This window comes from Mustela nigripes, chromosome 3 (assembly GCF_022355385.1).
Source record: "Mustela nigripes isolate SB6536 chromosome 3, MUSNIG.SB6536, whole genome shotgun sequence".
Taxonomy (NCBI): domain Eukaryota; kingdom Metazoa; phylum Chordata; class Mammalia; order Carnivora; family Mustelidae; genus Mustela; species Mustela nigripes.
Genome location: NC_081559.1, coordinates 131,916,862 through 131,930,143, shown reverse-complemented (window position 1 = coordinate 131,930,143; position 13,282 = coordinate 131,916,862). Strand labels below are relative to the sequence as shown.

At 37.1% G+C, this 13,282-nt stretch overlaps 1 protein-coding gene across 1 annotated transcript in view; it reads right to left on the bottom strand.

Moving 5' to 3' along the window:
• Positions 1 to 6,753: 6,753 nt before the first annotated feature.
• DNAJC5B (DnaJ heat shock protein family (Hsp40) member C5 beta) overlaps positions 6,754 to 13,282 on the bottom strand; it is a 54,321-nt gene continuing 47,792 nt past the window's right edge. The window contains exon 4 of the mRNA XM_059392863.1: positions 6,754 to 6,848. Within this exon, the coding sequence (XP_059248846.1) occupies positions 6,754 to 6,848 (95 nt within the window). The remainder of the gene's footprint in view (positions 6,849 to 13,282) is intronic.

Here is a 13,282-nt window from a genome sequence, read left to right as displayed (position 1 = left end):
AATGCCAGTTTAATAAATAGCTAATGTATACATGCCTGAATAGATCATTCTAAGAAAAACAATGTCAGAATTTCATAACCATAGTGAAAATCTGCACTAAAAATTTTCCCCCAATTATTTTTCACCAGAAAATTAAGTGCAATGTAGCTCTCTGAGAAGAGATGAATCTGGACACCATTTTAGGAGTGGAGATTACCTAGGTACCAGACCAGCTTCCTCAGAAGGATAAAACCTTCACCAGGTAAGATGCCTTCTTCCTGGACCTGGCAATGAGGATGTGCCTGAGGGGCTCTCAGGCCTTGGGGAAGTTGATAACATTTTCAGCTATTAGGAAACTGGATCGGCAGCCCCAGCAACAAGCAGAATGTGTTAACAGCTGTCCTATTACTGTTGATTTGATCCTGGGAATTTAGTTTTGCTTCTTGGGGACAGCTCTGAACAGCATGAAAATTCCAGAAAGTTCTGTCACTCCCATTTATTTGACACTGAGCATGGTTAGGTCTCTTTTTGGAGAAAGATTTTTCCCAGAAATGGCACATGTTGTAAGAATTAACCCGTCGGGGCACGTGGGTGGCTCAGTGGGATAAAGCCTCTGCCTTCGGCTCAGGTTGTGATCCCAGGGTCCCGGGATTGAGCCCCGCATCAGGCTCTCTGCTCTGCAGGGAGTGTGCTTCCATCTCTCTCTCTGCCTGCCTCTCTGCTTACTTGTGATCTCTGTCTGTCAAATAAATAAATAAAAATAATTAACCCATCAAACAATAGGCATTTGTTAGTTCCTATTTTGTTTTTAGTGCTGCGTAAAATACAGATGTAAACTCTTGCCTGTAAGTTGTCATTCTGCGAGTCACTGCTAATTTGAGCCATCTACAGTCTAGAAATGGCTTCATTATACAGAATCTGGTTATACATGATATAATCTAAATTGCTGGCCCTTTGTAGTCTAGAACTGCTCAGAATGAATATACAGGTCAATGTTATTTAGTTGCTTAAGAGAGAGGGGTTTTGGAAAGGAGAACTTTGTTTCTCAAATAAAGGTTTTTCTTGAAGGAGGACTTTGCTCTGGAGGTGGATTTGCCTTCATATTAATGAGGAGTAAGGGAGGGCAGGTGCTGAAATTTTTTAGAAAGATAACACTGGAACTGGGTCAGATGCTTGATAGGGTGCCAAGCTACCATTAATTTTATATTGATTGAATTATTCATATTAATAAGCCAAAAAAAAAAAACCCACTAAACCTCCCTAAAAACTTAAAGCTTTAGCAGCTTTTTAATTTCTAGCAGGTAGGAATTTCTCTATTCTATGACATAGGTTAAACATTTACTCATTTGACAACTATTCCCAGGCAGTCTATCATATGTCAGGCATTTTAAGCACTGGAGATTCAGCAGAACACAAAAACAGCCAAAAATCTTTGTTTTCATGGTGTGGGAGACAGACAATAAGCAAGATTAAAAAGTATGTTAGTGAAAGGTACTAAGTAAAAAAATATAGAATAGGAAGCATGAGGTGGGGTACAGTTCTAGACAGAGTGGTCTGGGAAAGCCTATGAAGAAGTGACATTCGAGAAAAGATCTTGGGGAAGTCTCTTCATAGTCTAAATACATTACATGTTCTAAATTAATTGTCAGCTGAAGTTTAACAAGGTAATGAGAAATTTTACCGCAGTCATGTTTTTATTTATTTAACAGACAGAGATCACAAGTAGGCAGATAGGCAGGCAGAGAGAGAGGCAGCGGGGGTGGTGGTGGGGGAAGCAGGCTCCCTGTAGAACAGAGAGCCTGACACAGAGCTCAGTCCCAGGACCCTGAGATCATGACCTGAGCTGAAGGCAGAGGCTTTACCCACTGAGCCACCCAAGTGCCCCCTCAGTCATGTTTTGAGAGTCTCCCCCTGGCCCCCAATCCCTAGGGATGTATGGGATCCCCGTGTTTCTGTCTTCGAGTATGTTTCCAGTCCCTCATCTTACTCTAGCCTGGTTGCTCTTGAGGTCTCTGTGTTCAACCCTACATGGTTTCTTTGAGGGGCCAGGTGTGGGTACAGGAATCCTTTGTTATGGTTAAGTAGCCAAGATTTAATTTTGTCACCCAGGCATCTAAGTGTTATCTCATCAAAGGAGCTCTCCCCTGTGGTCATGTTCACAGTGAACTGGGGAGACCCTGGGCTCTAGAGCCTTGACCCAGCCCATCACAAAGATGATGCTGACTGTTCTTAGTCTTCTCATGAGGAAGAATTCAAGGACATACACAACACAGTAGGTGAGTGACACAGTGGGAAAGTTTATTAAAGCTCAAGTATATTCCCCAGATATTAGAGCAGGCTACCCGAAGAGAGCATTGTGCACCCTGGGGGTTGGGTTTCTATCCTTTATTGACCCTTGCAAACTACAGGGTGGAATATTCCTTACTTGGGGAGGAATTTCTTGGAAGCAGGGTTTTGGCCTTTTCTTCCTTATTTGGTCAGGAGTTTCTTGTCTTGGCACCCACCAACTTGGGCCTGTATGGTTTGATCTGACTTCTTGTGGAGTGCTGCCGGGACAGGCCTCTTACTTTCCTGATAGCTGGCCATAAATTCCTCATTGCTGGGCTCCATGTATTCTGTTAGAATCTAATACCTGCCTACTCTAACATACCCAGATATGGGGTACTCTGGGAATTCCCCCCAAACTCCCAAACCCATCTTTAGAGGTCCCTCATGATAGGGCTCCTTCTCTTCCTCAGTTTCAGCAAATATCTTTCTAAAAGCCCTTCTCACAGTCTAAGCACCCAAGCAACCAAGCAAAAGCCTGGGTGGTCGTTTTTCAGGTGTCTCTCTACCTTTGTTTTTAACCTCCAAGGTCACTGTAGCAAGGAAGTGACCTTTTTAAGAAGAATCTCAGAAGAAGAACCCTCATTCCTTTGAGTCTTACTGAGGACAAAACAATGTCTCAAATTACCTGGTCATGCATTCAAATAATGAATGTGGTCAATATAAATTATTTCTATTTGTTAATATACTCAGAATTGTTTGAACAATGCTTGTTTCCCTCTGGTCTATTAGCATTATAATTGTTTGGCTTGAATTTGGAGCCAGGGGTGTGGGGGGGTGGAGACATTCCTTTATAAGAATATTGTTTGCTCTCTCTCCCTGACCCCTGGTTAGGGGTAAATTTACAATAGTTCAATTTTTGTAAAAGACCAGTAAATATGGAGATGTACTTGATAGTGGCCAGCGGAGAGATTAGGAGACTAAAACGGAGGGGGTAAGTGTCAAACCGAAGAAAGGCAGGAGTGGGAGAAGAGAGAACAGGAAAGGAGATGCAGTACTGAGAAACAGGGAATGGAAGGGACAGAGGAGAAAATGAAGCTGGACTCTCAGGATGAAGGAATGAAAAAAATAAATCTAGAAAAAGGAATGAGGACAATAAAGAAACAAGTGAGAAGCATTGACTCAGTGTTGAACTCATACAATCTGAAGGTCAGAAGTTTGACATGGCTGTTACTGGGCAAAAATCAAGGTGGTAGCAGGGCTGCTTTTTTTTTTTTTTTCCGGAGGCTCCAGAGCAGAATCCATTTTTGTTTTTGTTTTTTTTTTTAAGATTTTATTTTTTTGACAGAGATCACAAGTAGGCAGAGAGGCAGGCAGAGAAACAGAGGAGGAAGCAGGCTCCCCACTGAGCAGAAAGCCTGATGCAGGGCTCAATCCCAGGATCCTGGGATCATGATCTGAGTTGAAGGCAGAGGCTTTAATCCACTGAGCCACCCACTGAGCCACGCAGGCACCCCCAGAATCCATATCTTTAAGCTGATTTTCCAGCTTTTAGAGGTTGCCGGCTTACCTTGATTTATGGCCCCTTTCCTTCTCTAACTTCAAAGCATAACTCTGATCATTCTTTTTTTTTTTTTTTTTAAGGGTTTTATTTATTTATTTGAGATAGAGAATGAGAGTTGGGAGACAGAGGGAGAAGCAGATTCCCCAGTGAGCAAGGAGCCCAGTGCAAGGCTCGATCCTAGGACTCTAAGATCTGAGCTACTCAGGCACCCTTCTAGAGCCCCATCTCTCTCATAGCCAGGAAATATTCTCCATTTTTGAGAGCTATGTGATTAGACTGTGCCTACTTGGACAATTCAGGATAATCTCCCTATCTCAGAATCCTTGACAATGACTTCTTCTGCAAAGTGTCTTTTTCCATAAAAGGTGATATAGTCACTAGTTCTGGGAATTAGGATAAGTACATCTTGGAGGGGGCATCATTGTGCCAGCTACAAAGATTATGTAGCCCTAAGTAGAACCCTCTGTGTAGATAAAACAATCAAGCAGTGCACTACCAGGTGGGTGTATTTCCAGGCTAGGAAACATCAAATGTGATTTAACATTCATACCATTTAAGATGTAGAACTAGAATGTCATTTATTCTCAAAGAATTAAGACATACGTAATTTGGTAAAGAAAAATGCATACTTTTAAAAATTATGTTATGTAAAACAGCAAAAAAATAAATGGAGGAACTTTGAAAACTTACACAAATTTTTTTACCTGATAACCTGAAGCCCAGGACTAGGTGGTAAGCCACTGAAGTGCTTGTTCATAACGAGCATGTTTCTTCTTGGTGCTTCTCTGCTAAGATGCTTATGGATTCAGAATAACCGGTGACTCTGGGCAACAGCTTCTGATGAATCCCACATGATACTAGGTGGCCTCTCCTCAGATGAAGGGTTGATCCTCGTTTCTATGTAGCTAAGGGGCATTCTGTAGATGGGTTTCCTCATTCATACACATTCATGTCCTTAACATTTACCACACATCATTGTAATCAGTAATTAGCCCTTTGTGGGGAACATTAACAAGAACCCCTTTATGAATTTAATTCCACCATCTGACTCTGATTCTGATTCATGCCCTGTTCTCATCTTTCTACGCTTGTACCAGTGCTCTGGACAAGCTGGGAGTAGCAGTAAAAAATTCCATGTAAGAAAAATGATGTCTGGGAGAGAAAAAGGACCTTTGTGATTTACAGGTTGCAATTCAAAAATAGTCCTGACCTTTTTGCTTAAAAAGACTCCAGGAAGGAAATGTAGTGGCTCAAATTACCACAGACAGGGCTATTTATCCCATGTTCCCTTCAAATGGAAAGTAGCACTTGTTTGTTGAATACAGAGTTCCAAGCTCTTGCCGGTCACTGTTAGTACTACGGATCTTCATGAGTTTTTCTGGGTAAGAGTTTATCTGCATAAGAAATCACATTATATTTGTCTGTGTATAAACTTATACAAATTCATGTAAAACCACCTCATATTTGTCGAACACTTGACTTTGTAGAGTTCTTTTACCTCAGACATTTCATCCTGTCTTACAGCAACTTGGAAGGTGGTCAGAGCAAGTAACGGAGTCATAGAGCCATATAATTAGCCATATAATTCTCATCTCACTTGGTCACAGGCCTAGGTAGTGAGAGTTTAGATTAGAACCGGGTTTCCTAACTTTCCAGCCAGGGCTTTTTGTACTTGATTGTCGATTAAAAAACATTCCAGTAACTCAAGAGTTAAAGTACAGTTTTAATGACTTCAGACTTGTCAGAGCTGTAACACCAGTTTTCACTTACAATATTTTAGGCTCAGTTGACTGTAATTTGGTGGTGGTGGTGGGAAAAAGAAACAAAAAAGAAAATGGCATTTCATGCAATATTATATAAAAACATGACAAGATCTTGAAAGCTGCAATATTATATAAAAGACTGAGAAAAAACAAACACTTTCTATACTATTTTAAAACATGGTTTAAGGACATGACTTTGACCACATAATGAATATAAGGATCAAAGAGTAAATGCAGGCATGACCTTTGAGCTTCATTGTTCAACATGCACAGAACTGAGCATTTTCTGGTCAATGTAATTATTCTCACCAAAAATGGTATAAATGAAATGCCTTTAAATCTAAAGTTAGGCTGTAGAGTTTAGAATTCTACTTTTTACCCTACATGTTTCTTTTCCTGACTCTGTTTAATCTAGGTCAGTTGTACAGTAATTGTTTTTACTTAAAAATGGTCAACATATTTTGGGCAGCTGTTTTGGGCTCGGTATGGTTTCCTGGGTCATTTATAACATTTGACCAGGTTGAAATTTTGTTTTTGTTTTTTATGCCAGTCTAAAAGTATACAAAAACTGTTTCTTCCTGGTTTTACTCATCAGTTTTCAGTAAATGACAACTTTTAATCTTTCAAAGACATACTTTAAAATTAAGTGATTTGTCTTTTTTACCTAATAATTTCTTCCTGCCTCTTGAAATATTTCTGTAGCCTTATTAGATATCGACAGGGGAAAATCTCCACACACACACAAAATTCCTTTTAAGTTTCCATGTATATTTTGCTGATATTTGTGGCAGATAGGAATATTGCATTCAGTTAAATAGATGAATTGTGGCTTCTGTTTGGAATGCTACTTTAGTCTGTAAGGAATTAGATCTGGGTCACAGAAAGGGCTGGCTCAGATGGCCTGTCCAGTGCCACCATCTTACCTCATGCAAGGAGCATAAAACAATTCTTCAGGCTTTTATTCATCAAAATGGAATGTGTTTCATTAGGAATTCTACTCAAAGAGTGAGACTGCATACTGAGAAAATTATGTAGCAATCATCTTTTCCTAACCTAAAAAATAAAATATGAATGTGGAAAAGTTCACAGCATTTCATGTCCCCTACCCTGCTCCACCCATGACCACCTGGAGACATGGCTGAATCAAGAGGGGATACTTGTGGACCCCCAATGGTCTCAATATTAAGAGTCTGTGCAATAACTTCGAGGTCCTTCTCTGATTAGCTGTGTTTTCTCATTTGCATTTGTAGGCTGGAGAACAACTGGAAAGTCCAAATCTAAAAATAAACAAAGCAAAGCAATAAATACCCTCTGATCATATTACATTTCCCTTAATGGGGCAAGTGGTGGATATTTTTGTTGAAATGATTATTGGCAAACTAATTCATTTCTTAAGATATTGAGGATGCCTGCCTTTTAAAGAGCTTCAAAAGGGAGAAGACACTGTCTTTACTCTTAAGTTCTGTCAGTTATAGAATTATAAAATTAAAGCACTAAACTCTGCTTTCAACTTGAGGCAATTGCTGAACCAGGTGAACTGGAGCTTTAGTTTTCACCATCTTGTGGGGGATAAGGACAGGTCCACCTCATAGGTCATATAGACCCCAGTATATATCTGTATGAAAGATGCCCCCTAAAGTTGTTCAGTGTACAATGACATATGTGGTCCTGTTTGGGACAGAGGTCAAAGCCCAGAGCTTGCTTAGATGACAATCTAATAGGAAGCTCCCCACATAGAGCTGGTATCCAAAATGGCATGCACTATCTAAATCCCCATACCCCTATATCTACAAGGAAATTTGTTAGTCTTGAGCTTTGTTGCTCAAGTGAAAGAGAAAAGAGCTCCCCTACAAATATTTAATGGTAAGACAATGAGCACACATATTGGCAGAACAAATTTAAATATCTATATGTACTAAGAAACCTCAGTTGATAGTTTAATTTAAAATGGTCCAATATAAGATGTAATCCCAAGTACCTACCAGAAAAGAATGGCCCCATCTTCAACCCAGACCTCAGAGAATCACTGAAGTATTGGTAACACACATGAACTCAAGATAAAAATGAATAGAAAGGGGAGATAGAGATAGAAATAATTAGAGAAATAGAAACCCTCAAAAACTAACAAAAAAATTATAAGAAACATGAATTGAGTAAAAAGACAGAAAGATTTAAATATTGAGAAGGAAAGAGTAAAAGATTACACACAAAAACAATGTACACTAAGAGCTAGTAGAAACAATGGAAGGTCAGATGAGACCCAAAAGAACTTCAAATCCTGCACTTGTAAGACACAGAATTTGTTAAAAAAATTAGATGAATTTCAGTGATCAAGTGGATTTTGAAACTAATGCAAAAGAACTTGAGTTCAAAATATCTGAAAATTTTAAACCTGATGAATGGGTTTAACAGCTAAAGAGACAATTAATGAAGGAGAGGACAGATCAGAGATTCATCAGAATGTCACACAGAGAAACATAAAAAAAAAGAGAGAGGTTGACATGAAAAATAGAATGATATAGTCTAACACATCTGATAAAACTTCCATAAAGAAAGTAAAAGAAAAGATTAGAGGCAATATTTAAAGATTCAGTGGCTGAGAATTTTCTAGAAAGGCAACAATCCACAGATTCAAGAATCAGGGTAAATTAAAGAAGAACTCATATTTATTTATTTATTTATTTATTTTAAAGATTTTACTTTGTGACAGAGATCACAAGTAGACAGAGAGGCAGGCAGAGAGAGGAAGGGAAGCAGGCTCCCTGCTGAGCAGAGAGCCTGATTTGGGGCTCGATCCCAGGACTCTGGGATCATGACCTGAGCCGAAGGCAAAAGCTTTAACCCACTGAGCCACCCAGGTGCCCCAAGAACTCACATTTAAAACATCTTAGTGACTTTGAAAAACACTAAAGACTATTTATTTATTTATTTATTTATTTATTTATTTATTTAGAGAGAGTGAGTGGGGAGGAGCAGAGAGATAGAATCTTAAGCAGGCTCCATGTCCAGCACAGAGCCTTATGTGGAGCTCAGTGTGGGGCTCTACAGGGGGCTCTATGTTACAACCCTGAGATCATGACCTGAGCCTAAATCCATGAGCCAAAATCAAGAGTTGGGTGCTTAACTGACACCCCTCAAAGACAATGGTTTTAACAGCAATCTTACTTCTCAATAGCAAATATGGAAGGCCAAAAACTATGGAATAATTTTAATATGCTAAAAGAAGATATCAACTTAAATTTGTTTCCAAACTGTCTTACTGTTACTTTTTTAAAAAACATAATATAAAGGCATTTTCAGACAATACATATGGAAATTGTGTTACCAACAGATTCAATTTAAAAGATGTAATTCAGGCACAAAGAAAGTGTTAGTAGATGGAAAATTTGTGTTGTAAAAGGAATGATTAGTAAAGAAATGTTGGATCTATGAATAAAAATAAGTGACTGTTGACTATGTACAATAATAATAATTAAAATTAAGATAAAACTAGAAGACAAGAATAGTATATAACTCAAAAAGGAAGTGATGAGAGTTAAATTGTTACAAATTTCTTGTATTGTTCAGGAGGGGGTGAAGATAAGAATTAATTTTGAACTTTGATAACAAGTATGCTTAATGAATGTTTAGGGTAACCCTAAAAGAACAGGGCAGAGAAAATAATTTCCAAACTAGAGGAGGGAAAGAAATGAAATATGAATTGTTATAAAAGAAAAAAGGAAAAAAAGTCAATTTAAAGTGATAATTAAATAATAAAGTAATAACTAATATAACTAATTATAAGTATCTAGACCTAGTTACTCAGGTAGTCAGTAATAGAGCTGGTATTCAAACCTAAACAGTATTTCTTAGAGTCTGTTCTCTTAAAAACCGTGCTATACTAGCTCTCATAAAAGAGTAAGTTAGCAGGAAAAAAAGTATCATTAATTATAATAAATACAAATGGACGTAATACCTTATTTAAAAGAAAAATGTTCTCAAACTGAAATCCCACCCCCACCATATGTTGTTTATAAAATACACAACAAAAAACAGGGCAAAAAAATAAAGTTGAAAGTAAAAAGATGTAAACATCTTTATCATACAAACACTACTAAAAAGAAAGCTAATCGAACTATATTTTAACAGACAAAAGACAAAACATTGATAGAGCTAAAGAGTAATATAAAATATGAATTCAATTCACCAAATAGCTATTAAAGTTCTAGGCTTATATACACTAATATAGCCTCAAAACACATGAACCCAAATTGACAGAACCTTATAGAAAAATTGAGAATTCATCATCACAGTGGAAGATTTGAACACTTCTTTCAGTAACTGATGAAACAAACAAATACTTAAGAATATAAAACATTTGAAAAGGATAATGTTGTGAACTAAATTGTGTTAAACACTCTGCCTCCCCACTCTAGTTCATATGTTGAAGTTCTAACCCCCAGTACCTCTAATGTGAATCATATTTGGAGAGATGGTCTTTAAAGAGGTAATTAAGTTAAAAAGAGGTTCAGGGTAGGCATTCATTCAATATAACTGATGTCATTATAAGATGAGGATATTAAGACACAGATACATGGAGGGAAGACTATGTGAAGACATGAGGAGAAAATGGCCATCTAATGCCAAGAAGAGTGGCCTCAGAGGGAGTCAACCCTGTTGACACCTTACTTTTTTTTTTTTTAAAGATTTTATTTATTTATTTGACAGAGATCACAAGTAGGCAGAGAGGCAGGCAGAGAGAGAGAGTGGGGGAAAAGGCTCCTCACCAAGCATAGAGCCCAATGTGGGGCTCAATCCCAGGACCCTGGGATCATTACTGGAGCAACCCAAGCCAAAGGCAGAGGCTTAATTGACTGAGCCACCCAGGCACCCTGCCCCCGTGACACCTTAAAGTTTGACTTCTAACCTTGAGAATTATGAGAAAATAAATTTCTGTTGTTCAAGGCACCCTCTCTGTGGTACTTTGTAAACAGCAGCCCTAGTGAATTAGTACATATAAAAATTGGGTTTATTTAATAGTTATAAATGGAACAGTGAACCTTAAAAAATACAGAATGTATTATTTTGGAGCCATGTGGAACATTTATAAAAATTAAGTTCTAAGATGTAAAGCAAGCCTCAAGATATTTTCAAATATTGCATCATGTTTCCCATAATTTCTGATCACAGTGCAGTTAAATTAGATACAAACAACAATAAAGAACCTGAAAAATCCCCATATGTTTACAAATTAAGACACATATAGGCCTAGGGGCACATGGGTGGCTCCGGGATTTAAAGCCTCTGCCTTCAGCTAGGGTCCTGGGATTGAGCCCTGCATTGGGCTCTCTGCTTAGCAGGGAGACTGCTTTCTCTCCTCTCTCTCTGCCTGCCTCTCTGTTTACTTGTGATCTCTGTCAAATAAATAAATAAAATATTTTTTAAAAAGACACATATAGGCCCAATGTATATATCAAGGAAAAAATTATAATGGAAATTAGAAAATATTTAGAACTCATATTTTAAGAACAATATAAAAACACATGGGACACTAAAATGGTACTTATAGGAAAAATTACAACTGTAAATGCTTACTATCCTAAAAGGAGGTTTGGAAATTAAGTAGTATAAAAATTAACAAGTTAGAAAACTAACAATAAATTAAGAGAAATAATAAAGAATAAAAATTTAAATATATATACCTAAGAACCAAACCCAAAAGTTATTTGGGAAAACCAGTTACATTTTCAAAAATCTGATAGAAAGGCTAAAAATCAAAAAGCAGAAATAAGCAATATAAGGGATGAAAAATGGGATAGTAATACAGATCCTATAGACGCATGAAAGGTTATAAGAAATTTTGAAGAACTAATTTTTAAGTAAAGATAGCAAATCTAAATGGCCTATAAACATTAAATACATTGAATCAGTAATCTAAAATTTGTACAACTGCACATTAGCCCAAAAAGTCCTATAAAATCCTGTAGAAAGAAAGAAATCCAGTAACATACAAACTCTTTAAGAAAAGTTTAAAAAGAAGGAATAGGTTGTAATTTATTTCATGAGGCATAATCTTGGTATAGAACTCTATAAAGAAAGTTCAAGAAAGGAAAATTGTAGAGCAATCTCAATCATTAACATAGATACAAACATCTAAAACAAGACATCAGCAAACCCATTTCATTAAAAAATAAAATAGTTGAAAAATTATGACTGCATTGGGTTATACTCAAGACTATAAGACTTAACATTGGAAAAATAATTTATATAATTCTTCACGTTAATAGATTAAGGGAGAAAAATCATGATCGTCTTAATTGATGAAGAAAAAATGTCTAAAAATATGAAGTGCTCAACTTATGTTTGCTGTGGAAAAGCTAGGTGGATAAGCCTGTCTAGTAAATTTGCTCACTGAACCTTGGTAGCCAAAAATTGAAGAAACCCCTCCACTTTGAGCCACTTTGGGGGTCACATTCTGAGCAGACTCACTCGTCTTGATCCCCTGGCCCAGAGCCTTGATGATGCTTACTGGTTGGTAAACAAAAGGAAGGTGAATTTAATCTCTTTCTTGTGCCCTTTTCCTGGACAGCAATATGTGATGGATGCTGAAGAGGAAATATAATAAATGTCTCAATATCTTGGCTGAGAGCAAGAGTCTAATTACAAGCCATATGGCCTTTTCAACTCAGTGGCTGTGAATTTATTTGGGTTTTATCCAGGTGAGTATCAAGAACAGTTAAGTAATCAATAGATTTTTATTCTATCACTGTATTTCATATTTTTAGATCCAAGGTCAACACTATAAATTATTCTCTTTACGTATCTTATTCCCTCTCCTTCAAAAAAAAAAAAAATGGAGAAATCATGATTGCCCCAAAGCTTTAGGATTTAAATGGAAGTTTTCAGTCCATTGCCTTCAGTTTGGGGGGAAAAACAAACCAACCAACACCTGAATTTAGCTATTGTATTCTTGGTTTGTTTTCACCAGGGTGTTTAGAAATAACTGGTTCTCATTTATGCTCTTGCTACTGTATCTTGTTACACTATCTGTCTGTCTGTCTCTCTCACACACACAGACACAGAGTCCCAGGAAACAGGATACCTCAAGATGGCTTACAAAGTTCTCTTGGCTAGGGAAATCAGCTGGTGTCCATAACCTTTAGCTTTCAAGTTTCAAATTTTCCAAGATAAAAAAAAGAGGGTGATGATCTCCCCCTAGACACTTTTTTCTATTTAATCCTTATTGATTCAGAAGAATAATAGCATTTCCTGGTGTTCCTAGGATCCCACTGGGGGTATATCTTTATTTTGAGAAAGAGAAGGATAGCCAGTTACAAGTCCCATAGTTTCCAGTGAACATTGAAGATGCCACTGAACTTCCCCCCTTTATTTCCTAAGGGTAGAAGCTGGATTATACCCTTTCACATAGTTGAAAGAGAAACCATAATTAAAGTCGACCTTTCCTTTCTACTACCAAATCCTATAACACTGTTCTCAAACAGAAACTGGTACTATTTTATAGCATCAAAAGGTATCTTGGACTTTAACCAGTGTTGAGGAGTAGGCATATTTGAAATATGCACTTAATTAAAAAAACCTAAGAAAAATTATAGACTTTAGATATAAAACTAGAATTATTAAATATCTCAAGGTAGGTGAAAAATATTTCTAATGTTTTTTTAATAAGTCAGTTGGTTAAAAAGTTTGATATTTTAAATTTGGATTTTCATAA